At 35.1% G+C, this 24,663-nt stretch overlaps 2 protein-coding genes across 3 annotated transcripts in view; both read left to right on the top strand.

Moving 5' to 3' along the window:
- LOC132067762 (F-box/FBD/LRR-repeat protein At1g13570-like) overlaps positions 1 to 24,663 on the top strand; it is a 69,318-nt gene that overhangs the window by 13,607 nt on the left and 31,048 nt on the right. The gene's annotated exons all lie outside the window — the stretch shown is intronic.
- LOC132067761 (F-box/FBD/LRR-repeat protein At1g13570-like) lies at positions 575 to 22,899 on the top strand. The gene is made up of 4 exons (XM_059461072.1): positions 575 to 730; positions 21,114 to 21,952; positions 22,043 to 22,210; positions 22,343 to 22,899. The coding sequence occupies exons 2-4, from the start codon at positions 21,137 to 21,139 to the stop codon at positions 22,643 to 22,645; spliced, it is 1,287 nt and encodes a 428-aa protein (XP_059317055.1). The 5' UTR covers positions 575 to 730; positions 21,114 to 21,136; the 3' UTR covers positions 22,646 to 22,899.

The raw sequence follows: 24,663 nt of genomic DNA, 5'->3' as shown, positions 1-24,663 counted from the left end.
ATAAGCACTCGACTTATAAGCACTTTTCATGTTTACCAAATGTGCAGATAAGTAAAAAAGTGCGTAGAAGCTAGTTTGACCAGCTTATAAGCGTAGCCAAACACCCTCTTAAAAACCATCTCATTTGAAAGGAAATTCGTACAATTTCTTCATTTTTTTTGTGCGGATTGCCCTTCAAAATACTGGTCTTTAATTTCCCCCCTAAAATTGCTGGTCTTTAATTTTTACCCTTCGCTTAAAAAAGTAGCCAAAAATATTCCGAGGTTTAGGGTTCGAACCCCTGCTAAATAAAAAAAGAATGAATGTCGCTAGATAAGACTTTTCGAGGAAACTCTGCCTTAAGGCCTAACTTTTGCCCGAATAAGCCCAATTTTGGACAAAAGTTAGGCCTTAAAGGCCAATTTTTGGCCAAAAGTTTTGCCTGAATAGACTTGATTTTGTTAAGAAACTCTATCTTGTGATTTTTCTTATCTTTGACTGCATCGGGGTTCGAACTCAGAATCTCAAAATAATAGACGAAGGGCAAAACTTAAAGACCAGCAATTTGAGGGACAAAAATTAAAGACCACCCCCTGGAAGGACAATCGTGCAAATTAACCTTTATTTGCTGGATAGAAGAAACATGGGCTCTGCGTCCGAGGCCCAAAAACATTACTATTACATTGTAACGCCTCATTTCTCCATTGCTGAGAGTTGAAGCTGCAACACACGCAGAGTACTTCATTCTCAGGTTCATCTTCCTCTCTACTGTTTTCTTCATTGCTAATACAACTCATGTGCTTTTATGCTTCTCTTGAATATTGAAATCAAGATTCTATTTTTATTTTCTTGGTATTATTAGATCTCCTGAAATTGTACTTGGTTTTGCTTAAAACTTTATGGGGTTGTTAGTAGGTGTTTGGCCATAGATTCCAAATATTTTTATCTTTATTTGGAATTTATGGGGTTGGGGTTGGAGTTGAAGATGGATTTGTGTTTGGTTATAATTTTTGCAAAGAATATTAGGGATAATATCTATGCCAAATATTGATGTCCAGATTCTGAGTTTCAAAAGTAAAAAGTGAGTTGTATTTTCTAAATTTGAAGTACAACTTTAAGTTGGATTTGGAATTTTCATGGCCAGATACTGAGTTTCAAATGAAGTGAAAAAATGTTCTGGAAAAAAAAAGGGGAAAAGGGTCAAAACTACCCCTCTACTTTAGAAAATTTAAAAAAATATCCTCCGAACTTATTTTGGGTCAAAAATACCCCCTCATCCTTAAAGTTTTCAAATATACCACCGTCTTGTGAAAATTATACCCCAAAATAACTTGAGATTATTTTTTTAAACCCGATCCAACTAAATAATAACTCATAAGATCCCCTTCTTCCCTCAAACTTCAAACCTACATATTGGGGGAATAAGGGGATCTTATGGGTTATTATTTAGTTGGGTCGGGTTTAAATGATGGAGCGGGTTTAAAAAATGATCTCGGGTTATTTTGGGGGATAATTTCCGTCAAGACAGGGGTATATTTGAAAACTTTAAGGATGGAAGGAGTATTTTTTACCCAAAATAAGTTTGGAGGATATTTTTAGCCCTTTTTTCAAAGTAGAGGGGTATTTTTGACCATTTTCCCAAAACAAAAAGTGAATAATTTTTATAGCCAGACGAGTCCTTGCTGAATTTTGTTAGATGAAGTGGTGTCGGATGACACCCCGTCAACAAGTTGTCTCCCTCACCAGACTAGGCAGTGGTAGAGCCGCAATGAACCAAGTTGTGTCATACGATACTGTTTTGCTGAAAAAAATAGTTACATATATAATATCTTGTCAAAAGATTATGTCTATATTACGTATTATAGACATATGTTATATATTGAACACCCTTAATAGATAGATTATATGAATTCGAACACCCTTGATAAAATTTCTAGCTCCACCACTGGTCTATGCACATATTAAGTTGACACTGGTTAAAAATTACTGCAAACTAATCATCAATGTGGAATAAGAACCCACAGACCCTGAGCCCAAAGTCGTATATATAATTAACTTGGCACCGCTTACACAAAACCAGTGTACACCACTGTTGTGTTTATGCCTTCTTTAATTTTTGCCCCCGCCGCCCGTTTAATGAAAGTTTTTTGACGAAATTACCCTTACCCCATTAAAACCCTTTCTATTTCGTCATTTGCCCTTTTCTTTTCTTTTTTTTTTGCTTCTTCGTTCCTCCTCTTGTTTTGTGTCTGTCTTATCTGTTCCAAAATTTAGGTACGAATTTGGATCTTTTGCTCGTTTCAATATTTGTTTTTATGTTAAATTGTTGTTTGTTGAATTGATATCTTTGTCTTCGTCGTTTTTTATATTTAATTGATCCTTTTTTATTTAAAATTATAGTGTTTTGTTAAAGTGTCTGTATGATTTTTTGAACTTTAGTTTTCGTTGCCCATGTATATATTTTGGTTTTTTGAATGTCGTATTATGAATGTCGTAATATGTTTTAGTTGATTTTGATATGCGTTTTGGTTTTCTCTTCGTTGAATCTTTGAAGTTTTGCCTCAGAATGTACTTTTTATGTTGTTGCTATTGTTTTTGTTTAATAATCTGGTTTTTGTGAAGAATGTGTTTGTGCGAGGCGGCATATGCCTGTTCCAGCAGAATTTTTGTTTTTTGAAACTACATTTATGCCTATTCCGGCATAATTTCGTGATTTAAGTTACTTTGTATGTGTTTTGATTTTTTGGTGTTTTTTTTTTAATAATGTTGGTTTTTATGATAGTTTATATGTTTTCCTGATTATAAGCTTTAGTTTAAGATTTTTGGTGTTTTTTTTGTTTAGTAACCTGTGTTTTCATGAAGACTGTGTTTGTCTGAGGCAACATATGCCGGTCCGGCAGAGTTATTGGTTTTTGAAATCGAAGTTATGTTTGGTTTCCGATAAAGTTATGCCTGTTCCGGCATAACTTCATGAATTAAGTTAATTTATGTGTGTCTTGGTTTTTTGGTGTTGTCTTGTTAATAATTTTTGTTTTTATGCAATCTTATGTGTTTTGGTTCTTTCTTCTATTATGCAGGTATTTGTGTACCAGTCTAGGGGCTGATTTTTTATTATGGTATATGTTAATTATTTTCATTCTCATTTTTGGTTTATTCTTATGTAAATTCTTGGTTTCGTTGACATTGATTTTTCTTTTATAGAGGAACATCCCTTGGTTAAGTTTGAACACCGGGTTGAAGGGTGGCATGTGGAGTGGTGATTTTCATTTTCGGAGTTTGATTTTGTCCTTTTTGAGTGTCTCTCAATTGGACTTGTTGAAAAGGGTGTGTTTGGACAAGTTTATGGATTTGGTTGATGTCCACCTGAGTGATAGTATTTTCCATTGCTTGATCTTATCGCAACTTTCATCTAGTAATGATAGTGCGTTAAAGTTTAAGATATTTGATCGTGTGTGTGTATTTGATTCCGAGTGTTTCCGTCTTATTACTGGTTTGGATTCTTGTCTTGGCGATTTTAGTGTTGTGTCTAGCGTGCCAAATAGATTGTCGAGACTTTATTTTCCAAATCGTGATAGAATAAGGTTGTGTGATCTCAGTTTCTTACGCATCAAGTCAAGTAATCGTACCGGTGGTTTTTGGGAAAGATCTAGCGATCCCGTTAGACTTGCCGAGATCTATATAACGGAGAGGGTTTTGTTGGGTCGTAACGAGAAATGTGTTGTTAAAGGTCATCTAACGAAGATAATTGATGATGACGCCTTCGAGTGTCTTATCCTTGGGGTTCCCTTAGTTTTAATTGGTTGGTACGGTCGATTCGTGGTTGTGTGAAGACTTTCAAGAGCATGCCATCTACACGTTATATGATTAGTGGTTTCCTTACGCTTTAAATGTGTGGCTGTTGGAAGTTTTCCCTATCTTTCGAGGGTTTTCAAGTTTTCATGGTCTGAAGTCTCCTCGTATGTTGTCTTGGGGTCCTTCAAAGCAAGTTGATTATAAAGTTATTACTGATAATTTCTTCCATGCTGAAAAAGTATGTGTTTCCCTTTTGTTGATGCTTCTTTTTCTTGGTTCTTTTTCCCTCTTGTTATTTTTTGTGTTTTTGTCTAATTGTGTTTTATTGATGTGTTTATATTGTGTTATAGCGATTCAAGAAATTTATTGTCCATGCTGTTGTTGTTGGTACGGAACAAGAGATGCTGGATTATCCAGTTGCACTTAAATTTCCTGATGATTCAGGCCCTTGTTCTTCCCGTGCGGTTTTTCCATCTGGTTACTTCTCATTATAGTCGATGTAAGTTGTACTTTGCCTTTTGTGTTTTTGGTTGTTTAACCGAATTCCGAGTTAGAGGCCTTGTGGTAGAGTATTTTAGTAGGTGACATTTTTGTAGTCTTTTCTCGTTTTGGTTATGGAAATTAAAGTTTATGCCCTCGGGGCATACTTTTTGGTTTTGCAAACGTAGAATCCGCCTTCCGCATACATTTCTCCTTTCATATTTCGCCCGCCTACCTACCGCATAATGTTCTCATTTTGAGACTTATTTTAGTAGGTAACACATTTTGCGCTTCTCTCGTTTTGGTTTTGGAAATGAAAGTTTATGCCCCTTGAGGCATATTTTTTGGTTTTGCAAACTTAAAATCTGCCCTACCGGCAAACTGTTTTCATTTTCAGGCTTAAGTTCTGCCTGGTCCGGCATACTTATTCAACATTAATTTAATGACATCAAAAGTAATGTGTTGTTTTATTGATCTGTTATACAGGGTGTTTTGTCTAGTGTGAAGAATCAACTTGATGATGAACGATCTACAATTGTCAATCAAGTAAACGTATGGCTTTTTATTTTTTTATTTTTGAGTTTGTTAATATGATATGTATACTTTGCATGCTGCATTCGTTGTTTTTGTTTATTCTCATTTTCTTTTCTTCTTTGTTTAATTTTTTTTTTTTCGTTGTTTTGTAGTCTTTGGATAGCCGTTTCAAGAATTGGATAAAAATTTTGTTGGTGCGATTAAGGCTGTGGATAGCTTAGTTCGTGTACATGATGAAACAAAGTCATGTGTAGCAGCTTCTGAAAGTGCTAAAAGAACTTGTTTGGAAAGTAGACTTGACAGTTTGGAAAGTAAATTTGATTATGTGATGCATTGTGTTGAAAGTTTAGTTCGACTGCATAGCGAAAACAAATCTTGTAAAGCTTGTGCATCTGGTAAAAGACAACCAGATTTGGGTTATTCAGTGAATGATGAGGTGAAGTTAGATGCAAATCTTGGAAAAGATTTGCAGGAATCTTGTAAAGCAAGGTTTACAAAAAATGAGACGTCTCCCATGCTCGATATGCTCTGTGATGCTGCTGTTTCTTCATCAAGTCAACTGTCTGATAAAACTCAAACTCTTTCTCGCTTGAAAAGGAATTTGTGAAAGAAAATGAAGACCGCGCAAAAAAAGAAGCACTTAAAGAAATTGCCGCAATTAATAATGCTTTTCAATGCGGAGATTATCTCGTTTTCTTCTAATGAAGCATCACAAAATGTAAATGAAGTAGCAAATCGTCCGTTGAAGATAGTAGAAAACGTCCGAGATGCGAAGATGGAAACAAAGAAGATGATGGTTATCCTAATTGGTGTTTGCTTACACCAAGCAAGACTCAGCTTGAGAAACGGTTGAGTTCTCGTTGAAGATGTATACTTGTCATCGCGAAGAGTTAGGAAAGTGAATTGATTTTTTTGTTGTTATTTATGGCAAGTGTTATGTTATTGTGTCTCCCCTTTTTCGAATGATGTATATGTAAATTGGTCTTTCATTTCGTACATATAATGAAGTTTCACTTTTTCAACCGTGCTCTATTGTAGTCTCGCCTTTTAACCGCATACTTTTGCCATTTTTGTGAATGATGTTCGCCCTTCCGGCATACTTCTCAGATGGAAGTAACTGTTTTTCCTAAAAATAAAAAAGATAATTAAAAAGTGACAGTTACATCTCGAATAAGTGCGACAGTTACTTCCAATTAATACATTTGTTTTTTTAAAAAAAATAAAAATGGAAAGAAAAACTGAAAAATTCTTTGTATTTTTGTCAATAGTTGCGACAGTTACTCCAATTTAAATTTGAGTAGATGTTTTTGGTTTAAAAAAAAAAAATCCAATTGAAATCCAAAGAGCTTAATATGCAAAAGTCAAGCCAAATAATCTTGCCGCCTCCGGCATAAGTTTGCCCGTTGGGAATGTGTTCGCCCTTTCCGCGCATCGCTAAATTCGTAGTAATGCTTTTTTTTTTTCTCTCTAGAAATAAAAAAAGATAACTAAAAAGTGACTCTTATTCCCAATATCTCTAATAGGTATTGCTAAATTTACTTCCAATTGAAAATGTATTAATTTTTTTTTTTTTTTTTTTAAATGGAAAAAAGAAGAAACTGAAAAACTCTTTGTATTTTTGTCAATAATTGCAACAGTTACTTCAATTCAAATTTCACTAACTGTTTTGGTTTTTTTTTTTTTTTTTTTAGAAAAAACTGCAAAACTCCCTGTATCCTCATACAATTGAAATCCAATCGTTTCCTGACACACTTACATTATGCCGCTTTCGGCATAACTGTTGTCACGTGGTTAGCACGTGTGCAGTTTTAAACTTTATATAAAGCCACACAGTTATGCCCACAACGGCAAACTTTTATTCCTGACACACTTACATTATGCCGCTTTCGGATAACTTTTGTCACGTGGTTAGCACGTGTGCGCTTTTAAATTTTTTTTTTTTTTGGTTCAATATATATTTGCCCGCTCTTCCCGTAATTTACTTTTTATTTTCGTTTGTTCACTTTAAAGTCAAGAAGGCAGTTGCTTTGTGACGTTTCCTATATCATCTTTATCAGTTTTTTCATTGATTTCTCTTAGTGGGGTTTCAATATCATCTGTAAGTTATTAGTTACTATTTTATTACTTGTTGATAAGTTATTTCCTTCAATTGTTGGTGTCTCTATTTTATTTGAATAGGGTTTTGTGTTTTTTTTTTTTTTTTTTTTTTTTTACGTTTTTCGTAATGCATTGTGGTAATGTATTTTTGTTGGTAATGTTTTTTATGTGTTTTTTTTTTTTTTTTTTTTTTTTCCCCGATTGAATTTTATGTTTTGCTCATGTTAGTGTGCTAAATGATGAGACGTCAATTTGGACAAGTTGTCGACTATTATATTCCTCCGAAGAGTGGACACACACGCATCGCGTGTTGTATGGTGAGGGGACGAAAAGTTTGTTAAATTTGTTGAGAAATTTCTTACAAAAGAACAGTTGGTAATTTTGAAGAATCGTCCTTTTGGGAAATTTATGGAATTGCATAATATAAAAATGTCGGGTATCTTGGTGAATTTTATGTTGTTGTCGGAAGTTCGTTGTTTCAAACAAATGAAATGCATTTTAATATACAAGATAAACTTGTGACATTTACAGACCAATCATTTAAGAGAGTCACTGGGTTATCAATTACTGAACCTCCTAGATCTTTCTATACTAAATATAACAAAACCAAAGGTAGTTGTCTTTTGAGAAGATATTTTGGTGTTGAAGATGGTAAAAGGAATTTGGAAATTAGGGATTTGAAGAATGTGATGAGTGCTGAAAATGTAGATTTTGAAGATGACCTTGATGCGGTGATGCTAGCAGAGGTATACATTCTTGGTCGTGTTTTATTGGGCGGTAGAATTGATAAGAAGGTATTGTGGCAGCATATTGTATACATAGAGGACAAGAGTTGTTTGAGCGCTTTAATTGGGGGTCTTTGTGTTTTGCTGAACTCCTGAGGTGTTTCAAATCAATATATAAGCAAGGGATAAACAGACATACCATTGATTATGGTGTTGTTGGTTTTGTTTATGGCTTTATCGTTTGGGTTTGGTCTAAGTTCAATGACTATCGCAGACAATATGTTGAAATTATTGGCGATTGTCGTGAACCTCTGATGTTGTCGTATGTCAGTAATAAATCTCCGCATTTCAATGATGTCAAGAAATTACTTGTATCTGAAGAGTACATGACAGGAAAGGTAATGGTGTTTATTGCCCTTTATTTTTCGTGTCAACTTTTAATGTGGTTTTCTTTTTCTGTTTTGATGTAATTATTATTTATTGTTGTATGGATTTTATTTCAATAGCGAGGTAAAGGGGTGGTTGATGAATCTCCGACAATTCAAGTGGTGATGAAAGTGAATCTGAAGATGCCAATATTGCTGGCAAATCCACTGAAAGCTCTTCTCTAGAGCGTCGCATTGAGGTATTTCTCATAGTTCCTGTCTGTTTTTCCTCTAAAAGTTTTATTCTTTTTTTTTTCTCTCGAGTTTAACACTTTGCTGTATTTGTTTATTTTCACAGTTCCTGGAAAATGTTTGTGATGTTAAATTGGATAGGATTTTGAATAATCAACAGCAGGAGAAGGTCCGGATGGATCAGCTGATTCGCGCTCTGCAAAAAGCAGGATTAAATTTTGAATCCGAAACTGCTCCTGATGCTGAAAATGTTCGTCGACATGTTGATTCTCCTTGTCATGTTGAAAAGGGTAGACGCAGGAGTACGAGATCTGTTCGTAAAAGTGCTGCTGCTAAAACGAAAACTAAACAAGCCAGGTCTCGTAAAAATGTTGAGCAATCTTCCATTGGCCAACGAAGAAGATCGGTGCAGTCTCATGTTGGTGAAGATATTGCTGATATTGAACAGGCATTTTGGAATGCTGAAACTGCCACCGGAGACGAGGGGGGCAACTCGTTTGGTGTTGATTTGTCTAATGTTGACGCTGAAAGTAATCAAGAAATTCAGATGGAAGATGTGCAAGCCGTTTCTAGTGAAAGAACCTTTGATGAGACAGAGTTGGGAGGTAAAATCCGATTTTACAAGAGAAGAAAATTACACAAGACAGTACAAGATGTAGATGCTTCTCCTAATCCATGGCTTCCGGATGGTCCTCAATCTACAAATGTGGCAGCTGATATGGACAATGCATTTGAACATGTTTTTGGAGAAGGCCAAGCAAATGTGACAGGTCCTATGGAGACGTGTTGAACAAGTTCAATCTCTAAATGCAACTGAAAACGTTGAGGCTGAATTGCCTTCGGTAATTTTACATTTATACTTTGTTGTTTTCTAAACCTAAGTTGCCTGGCACACTTTTCTGGCAGTTAACACTTTGTGTGCTCTATTTTGTTTTGCTTATGCAAATGATAGTTTTGCCCCTCCTGGCATAATCCCCCCTTTTATTTCAAACTCATGTTCTGCCTACTCCAGAGATACTACCTTTTTTGCAAAGTTACATTTCGCCTACACCGGCATAATTTTATTTTTTGAACTTAGCTCTTGCCCCTTCCGCATACTTTGACATTTTATTTTTGCAAACTCATGTTCGCCTCCTCCGCATACTCATCTCTTTTACTAAGTTATTTTCTCGCCCACTCCGATAACTTTACTTTTTGAAACTTAAATCTTGCCCTTCCGCATACTTTTCCCTTTTTCAAGCATAAGGTTTGCCCTTCCGGCATAGTTTTCAAAACTTCTTGATAAATCTTCCTTTTTGTGAACCTAACTTCCGTCGTTTTGACATAATTTTCAATCTTTTACCACTTGCGTAATTTGTTAATTTTTTATTTTAATATTTTTGCTTCGATGATGGATGTTGTGTTTCTTAATTTGTTACTTTATGTAGGTTGTTGTGGAGGAACAATTAGGTGGTGAACAGTTTCATGACACCAATCGCGAAGAATCCAACGTATCTCCACCCAAAGGACATACGCCTGAAAATCTTGAGCAAACTCCAGATGACGCTGCGGTGGTTTCTGATCATCTCGAACGAGATTTATCTCCTGCCGAGATGAAAGGACAAGAGGATGATACTTTGGTGTCGCCTCATCATGATGAATCCATCGTATCTCAAGCTGAAGGAAATGCAACTGAAAACGTTGAGGCTGAATTGCCTTCGGTAAATTTACATTTATACTCTGGTGTTTTCTAAACCTAAGTTGCCTGGCACACTTTTCTAGTAGTTGACACTTTGTGTGCTCTTTTTTGTTTTGCTTATGCAAAATGATAGTTTTGCTCCTCCTGGCATAACCCCCCCTGTTATCGCAAACTCATGTTCTGCCTACTCCGGTATACTACCTTTTTTCGCAAAGTTATATTTCTGCCTACACCGGTATACTTTTACTTTTTGCGACTTAGCTCTTGCCCCTTCCGGCATACTTTCACATTTTATTTTGCAAACTCATGTTTTGCCTCCTCCGGATACTCATCTCTTTTGGAAAGTTATTTTCTCGCCCACTCCGCATACTTTTACTTTTTGAAACTTAAATCTTGCCCTTTTCCGCATACTTTTCCCTTTTTCAAGCATAAGGTTTGCCCTTCCGCATAATTTTGAAAATTTGTTGATAAATCTTCCTTTTTGTGAACCTAACTTCTCGCTCGTTTTGACATAATTTTCAATCTTTTACCCTTGCGTAATTTGTTAATTTTTTATTTTAATATTTTTGCTTCGATGATTGATGTTGTGTTTCTTAATTTGTTACTTTATGTAGGTTGTCTGCGGAGGAACGATTGGGCGGCGAACAGTTTCGTGATGCCAATCTCGAAGAATCCAACGTATCTCCACCCAAAGGACATACGCCTGAAAATCTTGTGCAAACTCAAGATGGCGCTGCGGTCGTTTCTGATCATCTCGAAAGAGATTTATCTCCCGCCGAGATGATAGGACAAGAAGAGGGTGATACGTTGGTGTCGCCTCACCATGATGAATCCATTGTAGCTGAACAAAATGAAACTGAAAACATTGAGGCTGAATTGCCTTCGGTAAATTTACATTTATACTTTGTTGTTTTCTAAACCTAAGTTGCCTGGCACACTTTTCTTGTAGTCGACACTTTGTGTGCTCTTTTTTGTTTTGCTTATGCAAATGATAGTTTTGCCCCTCCTGGCATAACCCCCCCTTTTGTTGCAAACTCATGTTCTGCCTACTCCGGCATACTACCTTTTTTCGCAAAGTTATATTTCTGCCCCTTCCGGCATACTTTCACATTTTATTTTGCAAACTCATGTTCTGCCTCATCCGGCATATTCATCTCTTTTGGAAAGTTATTTTCTGCCCACTCCGGCATACTTTTACTTTTTGAAACTTAAATCTTGCCCCTTCCGGCATACTTTTCCCTTTTTCAAACATAAGGTTTGCCCCTTCCGGCATAATTTGAAAATATGTTGATAAATTTTCCTTTTTGTGAACCTAATTTCTGCCTGTTTTGACATAATTTTCAATCTTTTTACCACTTGGAGAACTTCGATGATGGATGTTGTGTTTCTTAATTTGTTACTTTTATGTAGGTTGTCAGGAGGAACAATTGGGCGCCGAATGCCTTCGTGACGCCAATCAAGAAGAATCCAACGTATCTCCACCAAAAGGAGATATGCCTCAAAATCTTAAGCAAACAACAGTTGAAAATCTTGAGCCTATAAGATGTGAAACACCTGAAGCTCAAGTTTCTAAAGAGGGCGATGAACGTGCTGTTGTTCCTCATATTGGTGTTATGCCCGAGCCTATTAAAACGGTTGAGCCATTGAGGATCGAACCTGCCAATGCAGACGCGGTTCAAGCCACCACTCCAAGGGAGTCTGGTGTTGTTGATGGAAAGGGTGATAACTCTCAAGGATTGGAGGACAATTTTCGATATGTGTCCTTTGAAGATATTGCAAATGTCGCTTCTTCCGCTGTCAAAGAGAATCCTCTTGCTGAAGAAGAACCTATTGTTGAAGTGGCGTGTGCTATCTTCCTTGAAGACAAGGCGCCGAGGAAAAGGAAAGCAAAGGGGTGATACACCGCCGCCGATGGATGCTCGTGTTCGCGCACGTAGTGATCTTCCTTTTGGGTCACGGAAGGACGAAAGTGACCGGAATGAAGAGTACGTAAGGACGTGCCCATTCCATTACTTCAAAAGCAAAGTTGCAAAGAACTTTTTGAAAAAAATTTATCAATCCTCGAAATCTTCCACCAAGTAACTTTCGACCTACTGGGTAAGTTGTTAGTTATGTGTGTGCTTTCTTGCATTTTTCTTCCTTATTTTGGTTTTATGTTTTTTTCTTTTTCAGTCTTTTAAGTACAATCTCTGTATTTTTTGCCCCTCCTGGCATAATCCCCCCTTTTATTGCAAACTCATGTTCTGCCTGCTCCGGCATACTCTTCTCTTTTGGAAAGTTATTTTCTGCCCATTCCGGCATACTTTTACTTTTTGAAACTTTAATCTTGCCGCTTCCGGCATACTTTCCCTTTTTCAAGCATAAGGCTTCCGGCATATTGTTCAAAACTTGTTCATAAATTTCCCTTTCTGTGAACCAAACTTCTGCCTGTATTTTTGTAATTTTTGTTCCCTTTTCTTTAATCGTGGTCAAGAGACGAGGTAATGTATCCCGCAAAGTTGAACCAACTCAGTGAAGTTTATCAGTTGGGTGATTTTAAGCCAAAATATAGGATGTTTTTTTTGGAGCTGTACCATGATGTCTATGCGCTTAATGATGAGGTTCGTGATTGTCTTTTACTTTTTCTTTTCTTATTTTTATGTTAGTTATTTCTTCTTGCTTCCTTTTTTTTTTTTTTTTTTTTTTTTTTTTGTTTATCGCTGAATCGCTATTTTTTTTTTCCCTTAACACAGCATATTGATGTGATGCTATATTATTTGAGGAAGAAAATGATGTATCATCCTCCAGCTGCCAATGCTGTTAAGTACACAACTGTAGATATGATGTTTGATCAGCAGTGCAATTTGAGATCAATAGATACTACGAAGACCCTAAGTTAATTACCACCGGTATGCTAGCGGCAATGATGATGCATTTTTTCCGAATAATATCGTGTATGGGCGAAGAGGAAAATGTGGTATATCATGGGAGAATGTCGACAGGTATTAATTCCTATTCGCCAGGATATGATGATCCTAAAGCAATTTCTCACTATGTACTTGCTGTTTTCATCCTTGATGAGCGTAAATTGGTAGTTTATAACTCACTCAATCATAATGATGATCATTTGGTTCGCATTGTCAAGGCCTACTGTGGTATGATCCCCAAGTTGTTAGAGGTCAATGATTTTCAATTATTCAGGCCATCATACAATAACTTCAGTAATCTGACATATACGTGGGCTGCCTGTCCAAAGCAAGGATCGTACGTTTCATTCTTATATTTTTTATCTTTTTCCGTTGTTTTTTGTTGATTTTTTTTTTTTTTATTGTTTTTGCTTTTCTGTTGTTCTAAAACATCTCTATTTTATGACTTTCAGAGATTATAATTGTGGTCGTTTTTTAATCAAGTTTGCTGATATGCTGATTAGCGGTCAAAATCCTGCTGATTGGGATGGTTCTGGTTTGATGGACTACATGAAAGAGTGGTCAATCAATTTGGTTTGTCATGGGAAAGATAAGCTGAAAAAGGGTTATGACACGCCACCAGATATACTGGAAATGATTATCATGAGCATAACGATATGGAGTGTGAGTATGACATGAAAAAGAGAGCAAGATCTGTGAAGAAAGCAAAAAAATAGATTGTTTTAGTTGAGCAAGATCTGTGAAGAAAGGAAAAAATAGTTTGTCTTAGTTATTTTTGCACTATGTAATTTTGTTTTTTTTTGTGCGCCCTTGTGTTTTTTGTAAATGTTATAAGATTGTACAGTTTGTTTTGTGTTATAAATTTCAACTTTAACCACCTTTGTAATTTGATGGTGTTCATTTTTAATCTCAACTTCTCTCGTTCATAAAAGCTGCTATTTTGTTGAAAATCCAAGTTATACCGTTTCCATCACAACTTCATGGTTGTTATATAATAGAAGTTTGCCGGGGTCGGCATAGTTTCTCATTATGTAAATAGAAGTTCCGCCCATTCCGGCAGAATTTAAGTTAAGAAAACTTGCCATAACCAAAGAACAAAGACAAACCATTTGAAGTTATTTGACCACCAAAATGCATTTATTGGGGATTATTTGTGACGGAAAGCGTTTTTTTTTTGTTGAAAACCAAATTTATGGTGGTTATTTAATAGGAGTTTGCCGGGGTCGGCATAGTTCCTCATTTTATGAACAGTGTTCCACCCATACCGTACAGTAAATCAGCAACAAAGATAAAACGTTTTTAACTTTTCTTCGAACAAAGAACGCATTTTATTGGGATTAGTTGAGACGCCATAATGGTTGTTTTAGTATGAATGAATTTTCATTCAATATTTGTATGAGTGAAATTTTGCTATGAATGAATGAAATATTTTACTTAGTGTTAATTGTATTGTGCTGAATGTTTTATCCAATTTTCCAGCATTTTAAAATGTTTTATAAGCAACAAAGCCCATAAGTATGCCGCTAACGGCATACTTATTTATTTTGTAAGCGAAAGACCTGCCGGTTCCGGCATAAATGTGAAACATGAAAACAACAGAGAGAATAATATTGTTATGTCCCAAGGCATACATCTATTAAACTTACCAGGATGTAGTATTTGAGATACCAATTTTGTTTCCCCGGCAAAAACTGTTATACCTCCACAGAGGCATAAATTATAAAACTGGATAATTAAAGTTGATGATTTTTTTTTCTTTTTCCTCAATGTTTTATGGTAGAGAATTGTAGATTTCATGTAGGGACATTTATCTCTTTCTCTTATATAGTTTTTTATTATCAACAACAAGAAGATAACAACTTAGTAAAAGAAAATAATAAAAGAAAGAATGGACAAAGAATAAATGTGTGATTGATGCTTGAAGTCTCGTCTTAGTACTACCAAAGTTTTGCCATTTCTTTCAGGCAGAGTGCGCATTATGCGTCAAGAATCATAAGATAAATTCATATAAACCATGTATAAGAGTGTGATGTTAGGATGACAATTTCCTCTTCCTGTATCGTCTTGAATATGGATTGAGAGCTGGACTGTGGTTACAAAGTTGCCCTAGTGTGTCCAAAGAACTTGCATCTACCACATCCGTATGTGTACTTTGTCGATTCTCTTCTTGGGCGATATCTTTTTGTTTGTTTTCTTCCGTGTCTTATTTTAACATCGGGCGTTATTTTAATATCCATAATGTTTTGTGGAATAATCCATGAGTCTTGATTTCCAACCGATAGTATTTCACCTTTGTATGTCTCTTGGGCGTGCTTGTTTCTTGAACCAATCCGCACAAGATGTAGATTTTGGCAAACTTCTTTTGTCTATAATCGCCATGGCATGTGTGCACGGTAACTCGTCGGTTTGGAACTCCAAGCACTCACAAGTCATATTCTTCGTGTCTACATTGTATTGATATCCTTCATCTTTCACAACAAATTTGACGGGAGTTATGTTTTCTACCCGTGGAAATTGACAATATAAATGAGTGATATTTTTTCGGCAATTTTCGATTATGTGAGAGTTATGCCCTTTCCGCATACTTCCCGACAAAGAAAATAAGAGTCCGCTCTTCCGGCGTAACTATTTATAAAATAGGGTCATAGTTGTTCCTTTGTCCAAAGATAACTTTTGTGTTTGTTTGATTTTAAACTATACATTGCTCATAAAACTAAGATTTGAAGTGTATGTTGGTAAAATCTACTTACTTTCATTGTGAGTATAAAAACAAAGTTGTCATAATTATGCCCTTACCGCATAATTCCATGCTAGTTAAAATAAGAATCTGCCTTCCGGCAGAACGAAGTATAAAAATGGGGTCATAGTTCTTCCTTTATCCAAGATAACTTTTGTGTTTGGTTAAAATTAAACTATGCATTGCTCACCAAACTAATATTGAAGTGTATGTTGGGAAAATGTACTTACTTTCATTGTGAAGCCTCTACTTATCTTTTCAAGCAATCTTTTCACCCAACATGTCGTGTCATGGGACGGTCTGTTGCATCCAATTTTCTCTCGGTAAAACCAATTTTGCAGCCTTGTTCTCGATGTAATCAATACATGCCATTATTGGCAACTCCCTTGCTTTCCTCAATACAGAATTCATTGTCTCGACATTGTTCGTTGTGAGCATGTTGTAACGCCTGTTGGTGTGGAATGAACGTGCCCATCTTTCTGGTGGTTCTTCTTCTATGTATTCTGCAGCTTTTGGGTCGATTTGTTGTATCTGTGACATATAGGTACGAAACTCTGCCCTCGTTTGTAGGTAGTTGCTATCATTGTAGAACAAAGATAGGATCGCTTCGTACGGGAAATATTTTTGCAAGTTCTTCTCCATGTGGTAGATGCATATTCCATGCCGGGTATCCGGATACGCTTCTTTGATTGCGCTTGCAATTGATGCGTGGCGATCGGAAAGAATTGATAGGTCTTTGCGCGTGCCAAACACCTTTTTCACGTGTCCGAAGAACCACCCGTAGGATTCATTATTCTCGCAGTCCGCAATACCAAATGCTAGAGGAAATATGTTGTTGTTTCCATCTTTTGCTACGCTATCATGAGCACACCGCGGTATTTTGATTTCAAGAAGGTTGCATCCACCATTATTACGGTCCGCAAGTGTTTCCAACCCTCAATTGATGCTCCATAAGCGAAAAAAGCATACTTAAACTTATTGTCAGCGGTCCATTTGATGTTAGCAACTGTCCCAGGATTTCTTAATTTCATCATGTGAAGATATTGCGGTAGAAGTGTGTAGTTATTTTCTGGGGTTCCTCTTATGACATTATAAGCGTGTTGGAGGGAACGCCATGCTTTGTGGTAACCAATGTGCAAGCCATATCTGCTTCTCATTTCTTCAATGACAAATTTGGGTGTTATCTCTTGTAGTGTATGGCGTACTAGGTCCGTAATGTATTCCGCTATGACTTTTGAAGTTGCATTCCTCATGTCGAGGTGATGAAATTTATTGAACAACTATGTCTCTTTTCAAAGTTAACTACTTTGAAAAGTTCGATCCTCTCGAACCTTGAACCGTGGAAACGCCAAATGCAGTTGGTTCAACACATCCGATGTAATACCGTTGCGTGCATGACTTTTCTACCTTGTACAAAGAAGCTATTTTAAAAAAATTATTACTTTTATGTTGATGACGAGTAATTGCAATGTTATTCATGCACTTTTTCACGGTATCTTTGTCTTTGAATAAAATGCCAACTTCTATTTGATCAATCGATGCACTAGGTGTCAAAATTTGTGTATCATTTTGTATCCTCTTCCTCTTTAGTGTCTTTCTTTTGTTGCATGGTCGTGTTTCTGTCTCTTCAACTGTCATGCTCGGAGTAAGTGATACAACATTCATTGAAGTTGGATGCTGAGAAAGGTCATTGTTTACAACTTGCTCAATGTTTGGCGATTGCCATTGTAGCTGCTGAGGTGTCTGGTTAGGAGTTACTATCTCGCTCTGCTCATGTGGAATCCCAAGGTTATGTCCAATAGGGCTGTGTTGTTCGTCATCCAAGCCAACTTCAGACATGTCTTCTTCATAAGCAATGCAAAGTTGTTTGTCAATTTCCTCTATGGTTTGTCCTTCTGGTCATTAGGATAGAGTCATTATGATGTTCTTGTACTGGGTTGTTCTCCGCATCACCGAATTGAACTCTAATATGAAACGGGAATTTCTGAAGTTGTCATTGTTGTTGAGCAGGTACAAGCAAGTGTGAAGATCAATGTCGTTTGTTACACGCATCCCTTTGGATGTTTTCTCACTGGTGTCAAACCATATGTTGGTCTCTTTTTGCTGAGTATCTTGTGTATGCCCTGCAAATATCTGTTGAGTGAATTGTTGAAAATTTACACCATCATTGACAAGTATTAGCTTGGTTTCATGATTAACATAATTGTAGGTGGCGTCCCATTTGCCGTTGAAGGCTACGTAGATGCATCTTGGTGTCATTTTTTTGTTAAACTTCCTGCATAAAGAAAGATTCACTTGAGAAAAAACCAAAATGAAATGTATTTAAGTTGTTAGTTTTGAAAATTTAAGTTCTGCCTTCCCACGACTTTGCATGTAAAGTCATGATGTATGCCCGAAACGGCATACTCTACCATTTTGTAAATCCAAGTTCTCCACCACCAAAGATTCTTCAAAAACGGAGTAATTGTTTCGCAACAGCTATTCCAATGAGATTGCAAATGCTTATTTTCATGAAACCGAAAAACCTCCTCTCGTCTTTATCCAATTTAAATCAAATCCATCCAACGCTTGCGTTGGTTTATACTTCTATATAAACCAACACAACTTTTGGAAGAAGGAAAAAAAAAACACTTTACTTCGAAAATCGATATAATCACATACAAAATGAACCAAAATCAACATATTGTACATGTTAATGGTGGCCACGGGCAAGCACATGAACATGCCCATCTTCATAACCAAATTCATCCTAATATTGCAAATTTGCAAATTACTCATGAAATTGCTGATATCAAAAGAGACATAGATTTTCTGAGGGCTCTTTACGGTGCTCTAAGTAGAGAAAATGATGATCTGCGAAGAGAATTACGATTTGTAAGGCAGAGGTTATTCCAGCACACTGGCCAAATTGACGATGGGGCAATTTGGAATGGGTACACATGAAATTAGAACTGATGATGGTAGTTTGGTACTTATGAAGTTAGGATTTTATGTTTTGTGGACATATATATATATTTAAATGTATGTTAATGAAGTGTAAGTATCTTTAGGTTTGTAGAATTTTACTTTAATGGCTTCTAAACAGAAGTATTGCCTTCTCCGGCATACTTGTTCAGAAGTTTGTTCAGAACTTTGCCTGTAACGGCATACTCTACTAATTTGTAAATTGTACTTTTGCCTCCTCCTGCATAAGTACTTTTTGTTTTGCTTAACATAACGCAGTAACTGTTTTTGGTTTAAAAAAATAAAAAAATGAAAACCTCCTCTACCTTCATCCAATTTAAATCAAATGCCTGCAACAGTTATTGCAATTAGAGGATTGACTCAACTGGACTAATTTATACTTCTATATAAACCAGAAATTTTGCCTTCTCCGGCATACTTGTTATGAAATTGGTTCACAACATTGCCGATAACGGCATACTCTACTAATTTGTAAATTGAACTTTTGCCTCCTCCTGCATGAAGTACTTTTTGTTTTGACGATGATAATGCAAGAATCGTTTTTGGTTTAAAAAAATAAAAAAAATGAAAACCTCCTCTACCTTCATCCAATTTAAATCAAATGCCTAACAAATTATTCCAATTAGAGGATTGACGAAATCGGACTAATTTATACTTCTATATAAACCAACTTTTTTTGCCTTCTCCGGCATACTTGTTATGAAATTGGTTCACAACATTGCCGATAACGGCATACTATTCTCTTTTGTAAATTGAACTTTTGCCTCCTCCGCATGAGCACTTTTTGTTTTGTCGATGATAATGCAGTAACTGTTTTTGGTTTAAAAAAATAAAAAAAATGAAAACCTCCTCTACCTTCATCCAATTTAAATCAAATGCCTGTAACAGTTATTCCAATTAGAGGATTGACGTAACTGGACTAATTTATACTTCTACATAAACTAAATTTTGCCTTCTCCGGATACTTGTTATGAAATTGGTTCACAACATTGCCGATAACGGCATACTATTCTCTTTTGTAAATTGAACTTTTGCCTCCTCCGGCATGAGCACTTTTTGTTTTGCTGATGATAATGCAATAACTGTTTTTGGTTTAAAAAAATAAAAAAATGAAAACCTCCTCTACCTTCATCCAATTTAAATCAAATGCTTTAATATTGCAATATAGAGAATTGAAACTTGACTAATTTACACATTCTATATAAACCGAAATTTTCCTTCTCGCATACTTGTTATGCAATAACTCGAAATTGGTTCAAATAACATTGCAATTAGAGGATTGACGAATCGACTAATTTACTTCTATATAAACGCATACTTGTTATGAAATTAGTTCGAAAGCAGAATTCAAGATACCGTACGCTTTTGTAAATTGAACTTTTGCCTCCGCATCGTACACGGTTGCCTTAATTCAAGTTTAAATCGATAAGCATTGCCTCGATTTAAATTGAATTTATTATTATTACAATTTCAAGTAAATAAGCATTGTATACTAATTTAATTAAGGTATAAAGTAATTAAAATCAGAACAAAGCAATAAATCCAATCAATTCTATTTTGTTGATTAATTTTATCATGCGCAATTTTCAATCTGAGTCGTATGTCATCTCTTCTTAATAATCGTGTCGTAGAAGATGATTTTTTTCAAATATTAACAATCTAAACTCAATAAAATCGTTAAATTGAGTTGAATTAAGATTTGTACCTTTTACGATGTTGTAGCAAAGAAAATCAATTGAGAAATCGGCTTGAACAACGATTTGAATAATGTGAAAAATTGGGAACGAAGTTGGCACAGGTTAACGATATGAAAGAAGCAAGGATTTGAGAATAACGATATTTGTTTTTATATGTAACGGTCGGGGGTAATAATGTCTTTTTACTATGTTGCTTTTGCTCGGAAGGGCAATAATTAAAGACCACCATTTTGAGGGGCAAAATCTAAAGACCAGCCCAAAAGAGGGGCATTCGCGCCAATTGCCCTTTTATTATTACTAAGTTGTGGAGCCATAAATAGAATGACAATTTTATTATTACTAAGTTGTGGAGCCACTAACAATTCAACGAAGTTTACAACTCAATAATTAATAATAAAGGCAAAAAATGTATGAAATAGTAAATGATCTCTTGATTTTCCAAACTGTACCAATAAAAATGGACATCTATTTTTCATATACTGGACGAGGAAAAACGGACGGATGGATTAAGAGGAAGTAATGAAATGCTAATCAAGAATTAAGGCTAAAAATAGGATAATTACTCGTAAACCGGCGAGAGAGCTGCCATAAGTTTTGAAAAGCTCAACACGCAAACTGTTTCACATCTGATGGCGTCCATCAGACTTTATAACTATTTGCTTTCTTTTTCTTTTCCTTTTCCTTTTAGGCTTGGCCCACTTTCTTTCTTTTCTATTTTTTTCCCCTTTAAATTTTGTTTTTAAAAAAAAAAAAAATTAAAAAAAAAAAACCCTCTTTTAGCTAAATTACCAAATAATCCTTATTTAAAAATTGGGTTATTACAGTTGCATGCTGTCCATGTAGTGTTTACTTTCACCAGACAGTTTGGAGATTTCTTACCTATTGTATTCTTGTTTATTTTCTGCAGATTCTTGTTGGCAATCATTTAATATGATACCTTCTAATGGCAATAAACAAGGCTTACCTTCCCCTCATGTACTTAGCAACCTTCCTGAGAGTGTAATCGATGAAATTTTAATGAGGTTGCCTTTACGAGATGCTGTGAGGACAAGCATCTTATCAAAGAAATGGAGATATAACTGGTGTAGACTTCCACAATTGAAACTTGATCAAACACTTTGGAAAACAGTAGAGGACTTAATTTCCCCTACAATTGGATTTACTAACGTTCTTTGTCACCTCTTGACCATTCATACTGGACCAATTACCAAGTTTACCCTCGACATTCCTGATCTTAAACCATGTCCTAATATTCACCACTTGATATATTTCCTCTCTAGGTATGACATTCAACATTTTGTTCTTAAACCTCCATTAGGTGACCAATACAAACTACCTTCGTCATTTTTCACATGTCTGCAACTGAGGCATTTGACTCTTCATAGGTGTCTCATACGTACTCCACCACTCTTTAAGGGATTTGATAGGTTAATTAGCCTAGAACTAATTGAAGTCACAATTTATTCTAAATTGGTTGGAAGTTTAATCTCCCATTGCCCGTTGCTTGAGCATTTGGTGCTGGAAGACGACGAAATTTCGGACCACATTGAATTTAGTGCTCCCAAGCTGAGGTCATTTTTCTTCATAGGCGATATAAAGTTTTTACATCTAAAAAATGTCCCTCTTCTTTCCAAAGTTTCATATAAGCCTATAGCATTCTTTTTGGAGGCAGAACGTGATCTTGCCAAGATTTTTGAGTCTATTCCTGCTCTCGAGAATCTCTGCTGGAATCAGGACCATGTCAAGGTAATGTTGCTTCATGACTTAATTGTTATGCATTTTGATAGATGTACCATCTTTTGGGAGTCATCCTGATTTTGGACATTTTCTTCCTAGGACGATTATGTTGGACAAGCTGAAGTTATACCAACAAGGCTTCCCTCTGCTCTTAACTGTCTTAAACGCCTTTGCCTATCTTGGGTTATTCTGGGAGAATTCGCTGTGCTTTCATTTGCTCTTTGCTTGATAAGAAGCTCCCCAAATTTAGAAAAAATTGAAATTGAGGTTGCTAATGATGTGTATTTCTCTTTCTCTTTTATATGTGTTTTTCGGATGTAATGACTTTCTTGTTTTGCAATGCTCATAAGATCTTCAATTTCAAATTCAGACTGATGGGTTTTTCTTGATCTTTCTTAGGTGTGTGTTCTTAGAGATGAGATCTATTATGAACCTGTGCCCCGGGATGCTGTTGATGAGATTCCTGCAAGCTTCTCAAATATGACATTTAATCACCTCAGGACAGTTAAGATTTACAATGTAGCAGGAACCGAGGCTGAAATGCAGCTTATCAAGATTTTATTGGCCAAGTCCCCAGCACTGGTCAGAATGTTAATCAAGCCCCGTAGAATGGAAGATCGAAAATCTCTCAAAGTAGTCGCGGAGATAACAAATTTTCCTCGGGCATCATCTAAAGCCCAAGTTGTGTATAATGTAGATTAGTATCCATATCATAATCCTGCTCGACCTTCACAATTCTTCACTCAGATCATGATTTTTGGCTAAAATGTTTTGGAAGTTGAAAGTGTGAATAGAAATGAATGTTGATGCAGTGCTAAGGCTGTGTTTTGCCTTTCCCATGAGTGAATCTGGTCGAACGTTTTGACTAATCTGTTTTATAATGCTAAGTTTGAAATGGTTTTTAATTTCATGCTTGTTATTGATTGATCTATGAAATGAGACGTGACATGAACTGATACTGGTTGGTTGTTTTAAGTATGCTGTAGGTTAATTCTCTACTTGATGAGATAACTGTAGCAATCATGAAGCATTTTCTCAAATCTTGAAAAATTTGCCAGGAGGTTTCGTAGTAGTATGAATTTATTAGTACTTATTAGTACTTCAATAGGTAGCACTGCTATGCAGGGGCGGAGCTAGGCCTTCGGGGTGGGTTCGGCCGAATCCAGTAGCTTTGTTCCGAATCATGTATTTGTATTAATATTTTTGTCAAATATGTACAAATTATTTATTTAGAATCTAGTAACTTTGGAGAATTAGGACCCCGAATCCACAAACTTCAAATTTAGGCTCTGCCTCTGTTGATATGCAGCTTGTTATGTAGCAGTCACGTTTCTTATTGATTTTTTCTGTTTTTGATGCCACACGCTAGTTGATGTCTTTCATTTTGATCTAATCTTTTGAAATAACTACTGTAAATCAGTTATTTTAGAGAACTATCCATTTGATGCAGTGTGATTAGATAATTGAAGAGTAACGATAATTAGTAAAGAGTATTTGGCGTACATTACTACTATATATAAGGGAGAATCGCCATTTTTTATAGTCCTCACATGATTTTCTTGTCTTTTTTTACCCCTAATTGAAGTTTTTATGACTTTGTAAATATTCACACATTTTTGTAAATTTTAAAAGCTGGCTTTTTTCATGCCACTGAAGTGATGATGCCATGGATAAGGTTATAGTGGTCCCCACACTCACACATATTTGAGTTTTTTTGTGTAAAAATATTATTAATTTGTTTTAAATAATATTTTTCCTTTAAAATTTATTATAGACAGGTAAAAAATTATCCTGTAATTCAAATTATATCTTAATATAGGCTTAATTATAGAATTAAAACATTATTCTTATAATATTGAATATTATTTATTGATTTTATCTACCATTTATCGTTTTCTATTTTAAATTTCCATTCGTCCGATTAAACGTATATTTTTTTCGGCTATAATTTTGTGTTGTGCATGCTAAAACATAAGTAATTAACAAAGATTTCACTTAAATTATTTTGCAAAATATCGGATAATCAATATTTATATAATTTAGGACAAAATACTTAAGTTCGACTATTTCAAAAAATAGTTAATTAAATTACGAAAAAGAAAAAAAATATTTTCTAACATGCATCTTTTGGAAGTAAAAAGGAAGCTTAAAATATAAACAATTTAATTATATTGACTTTTCAGTATTTTTGTGTGGTTTAATTTGAAAAGAACATCTATAAAAGTATCTTGCAATATCAAGGTTTTTAATTATTTATATTTATTTATAAGTTAACTTTATTGATATCATCATAAGACAATATTTTGGCATTAAATATTTTTGATATTAAATGGGTACTGTAATATCTTTTGGTAAAAAAATAAGTTTGCTAATATGGGTCAATTCGAAGAAACAAATGAGATTAAGTTAACATATAAAAAGATTGGTTTGGATCATTAAAGACTTTAATCTTAAATTTTTTTAGTAAAATAGAAATTAGAAGAGCTTTCAATTGTTTTATTTTTAAAATAATATATAAATTAAGAAAATATTTTCTTTTAACTTTCAGATATGTCTGTACTTTAATATTTTAGAAGTCTTTTCAAAAGTGTTAAATCGATGTTACAAAAACAAAGTACCAAGAACATAAAAGAATTTAAAAAATATCTACAAATTTAATTTTGATGTCGGTTTGGGCCCGGGCTTAGCACGAACCAAATGACACTATTAATATATATATA

This window comes from Lycium ferocissimum, chromosome 8 (genome assembly GCF_029784015.1).
Source record: "Lycium ferocissimum isolate CSIRO_LF1 chromosome 8, AGI_CSIRO_Lferr_CH_V1, whole genome shotgun sequence".
Classification (NCBI taxonomy): domain Eukaryota; kingdom Viridiplantae; phylum Streptophyta; class Magnoliopsida; order Solanales; family Solanaceae; genus Lycium; species Lycium ferocissimum.
This window is presented reverse-complemented; position numbering and strand designations above follow the sequence as displayed.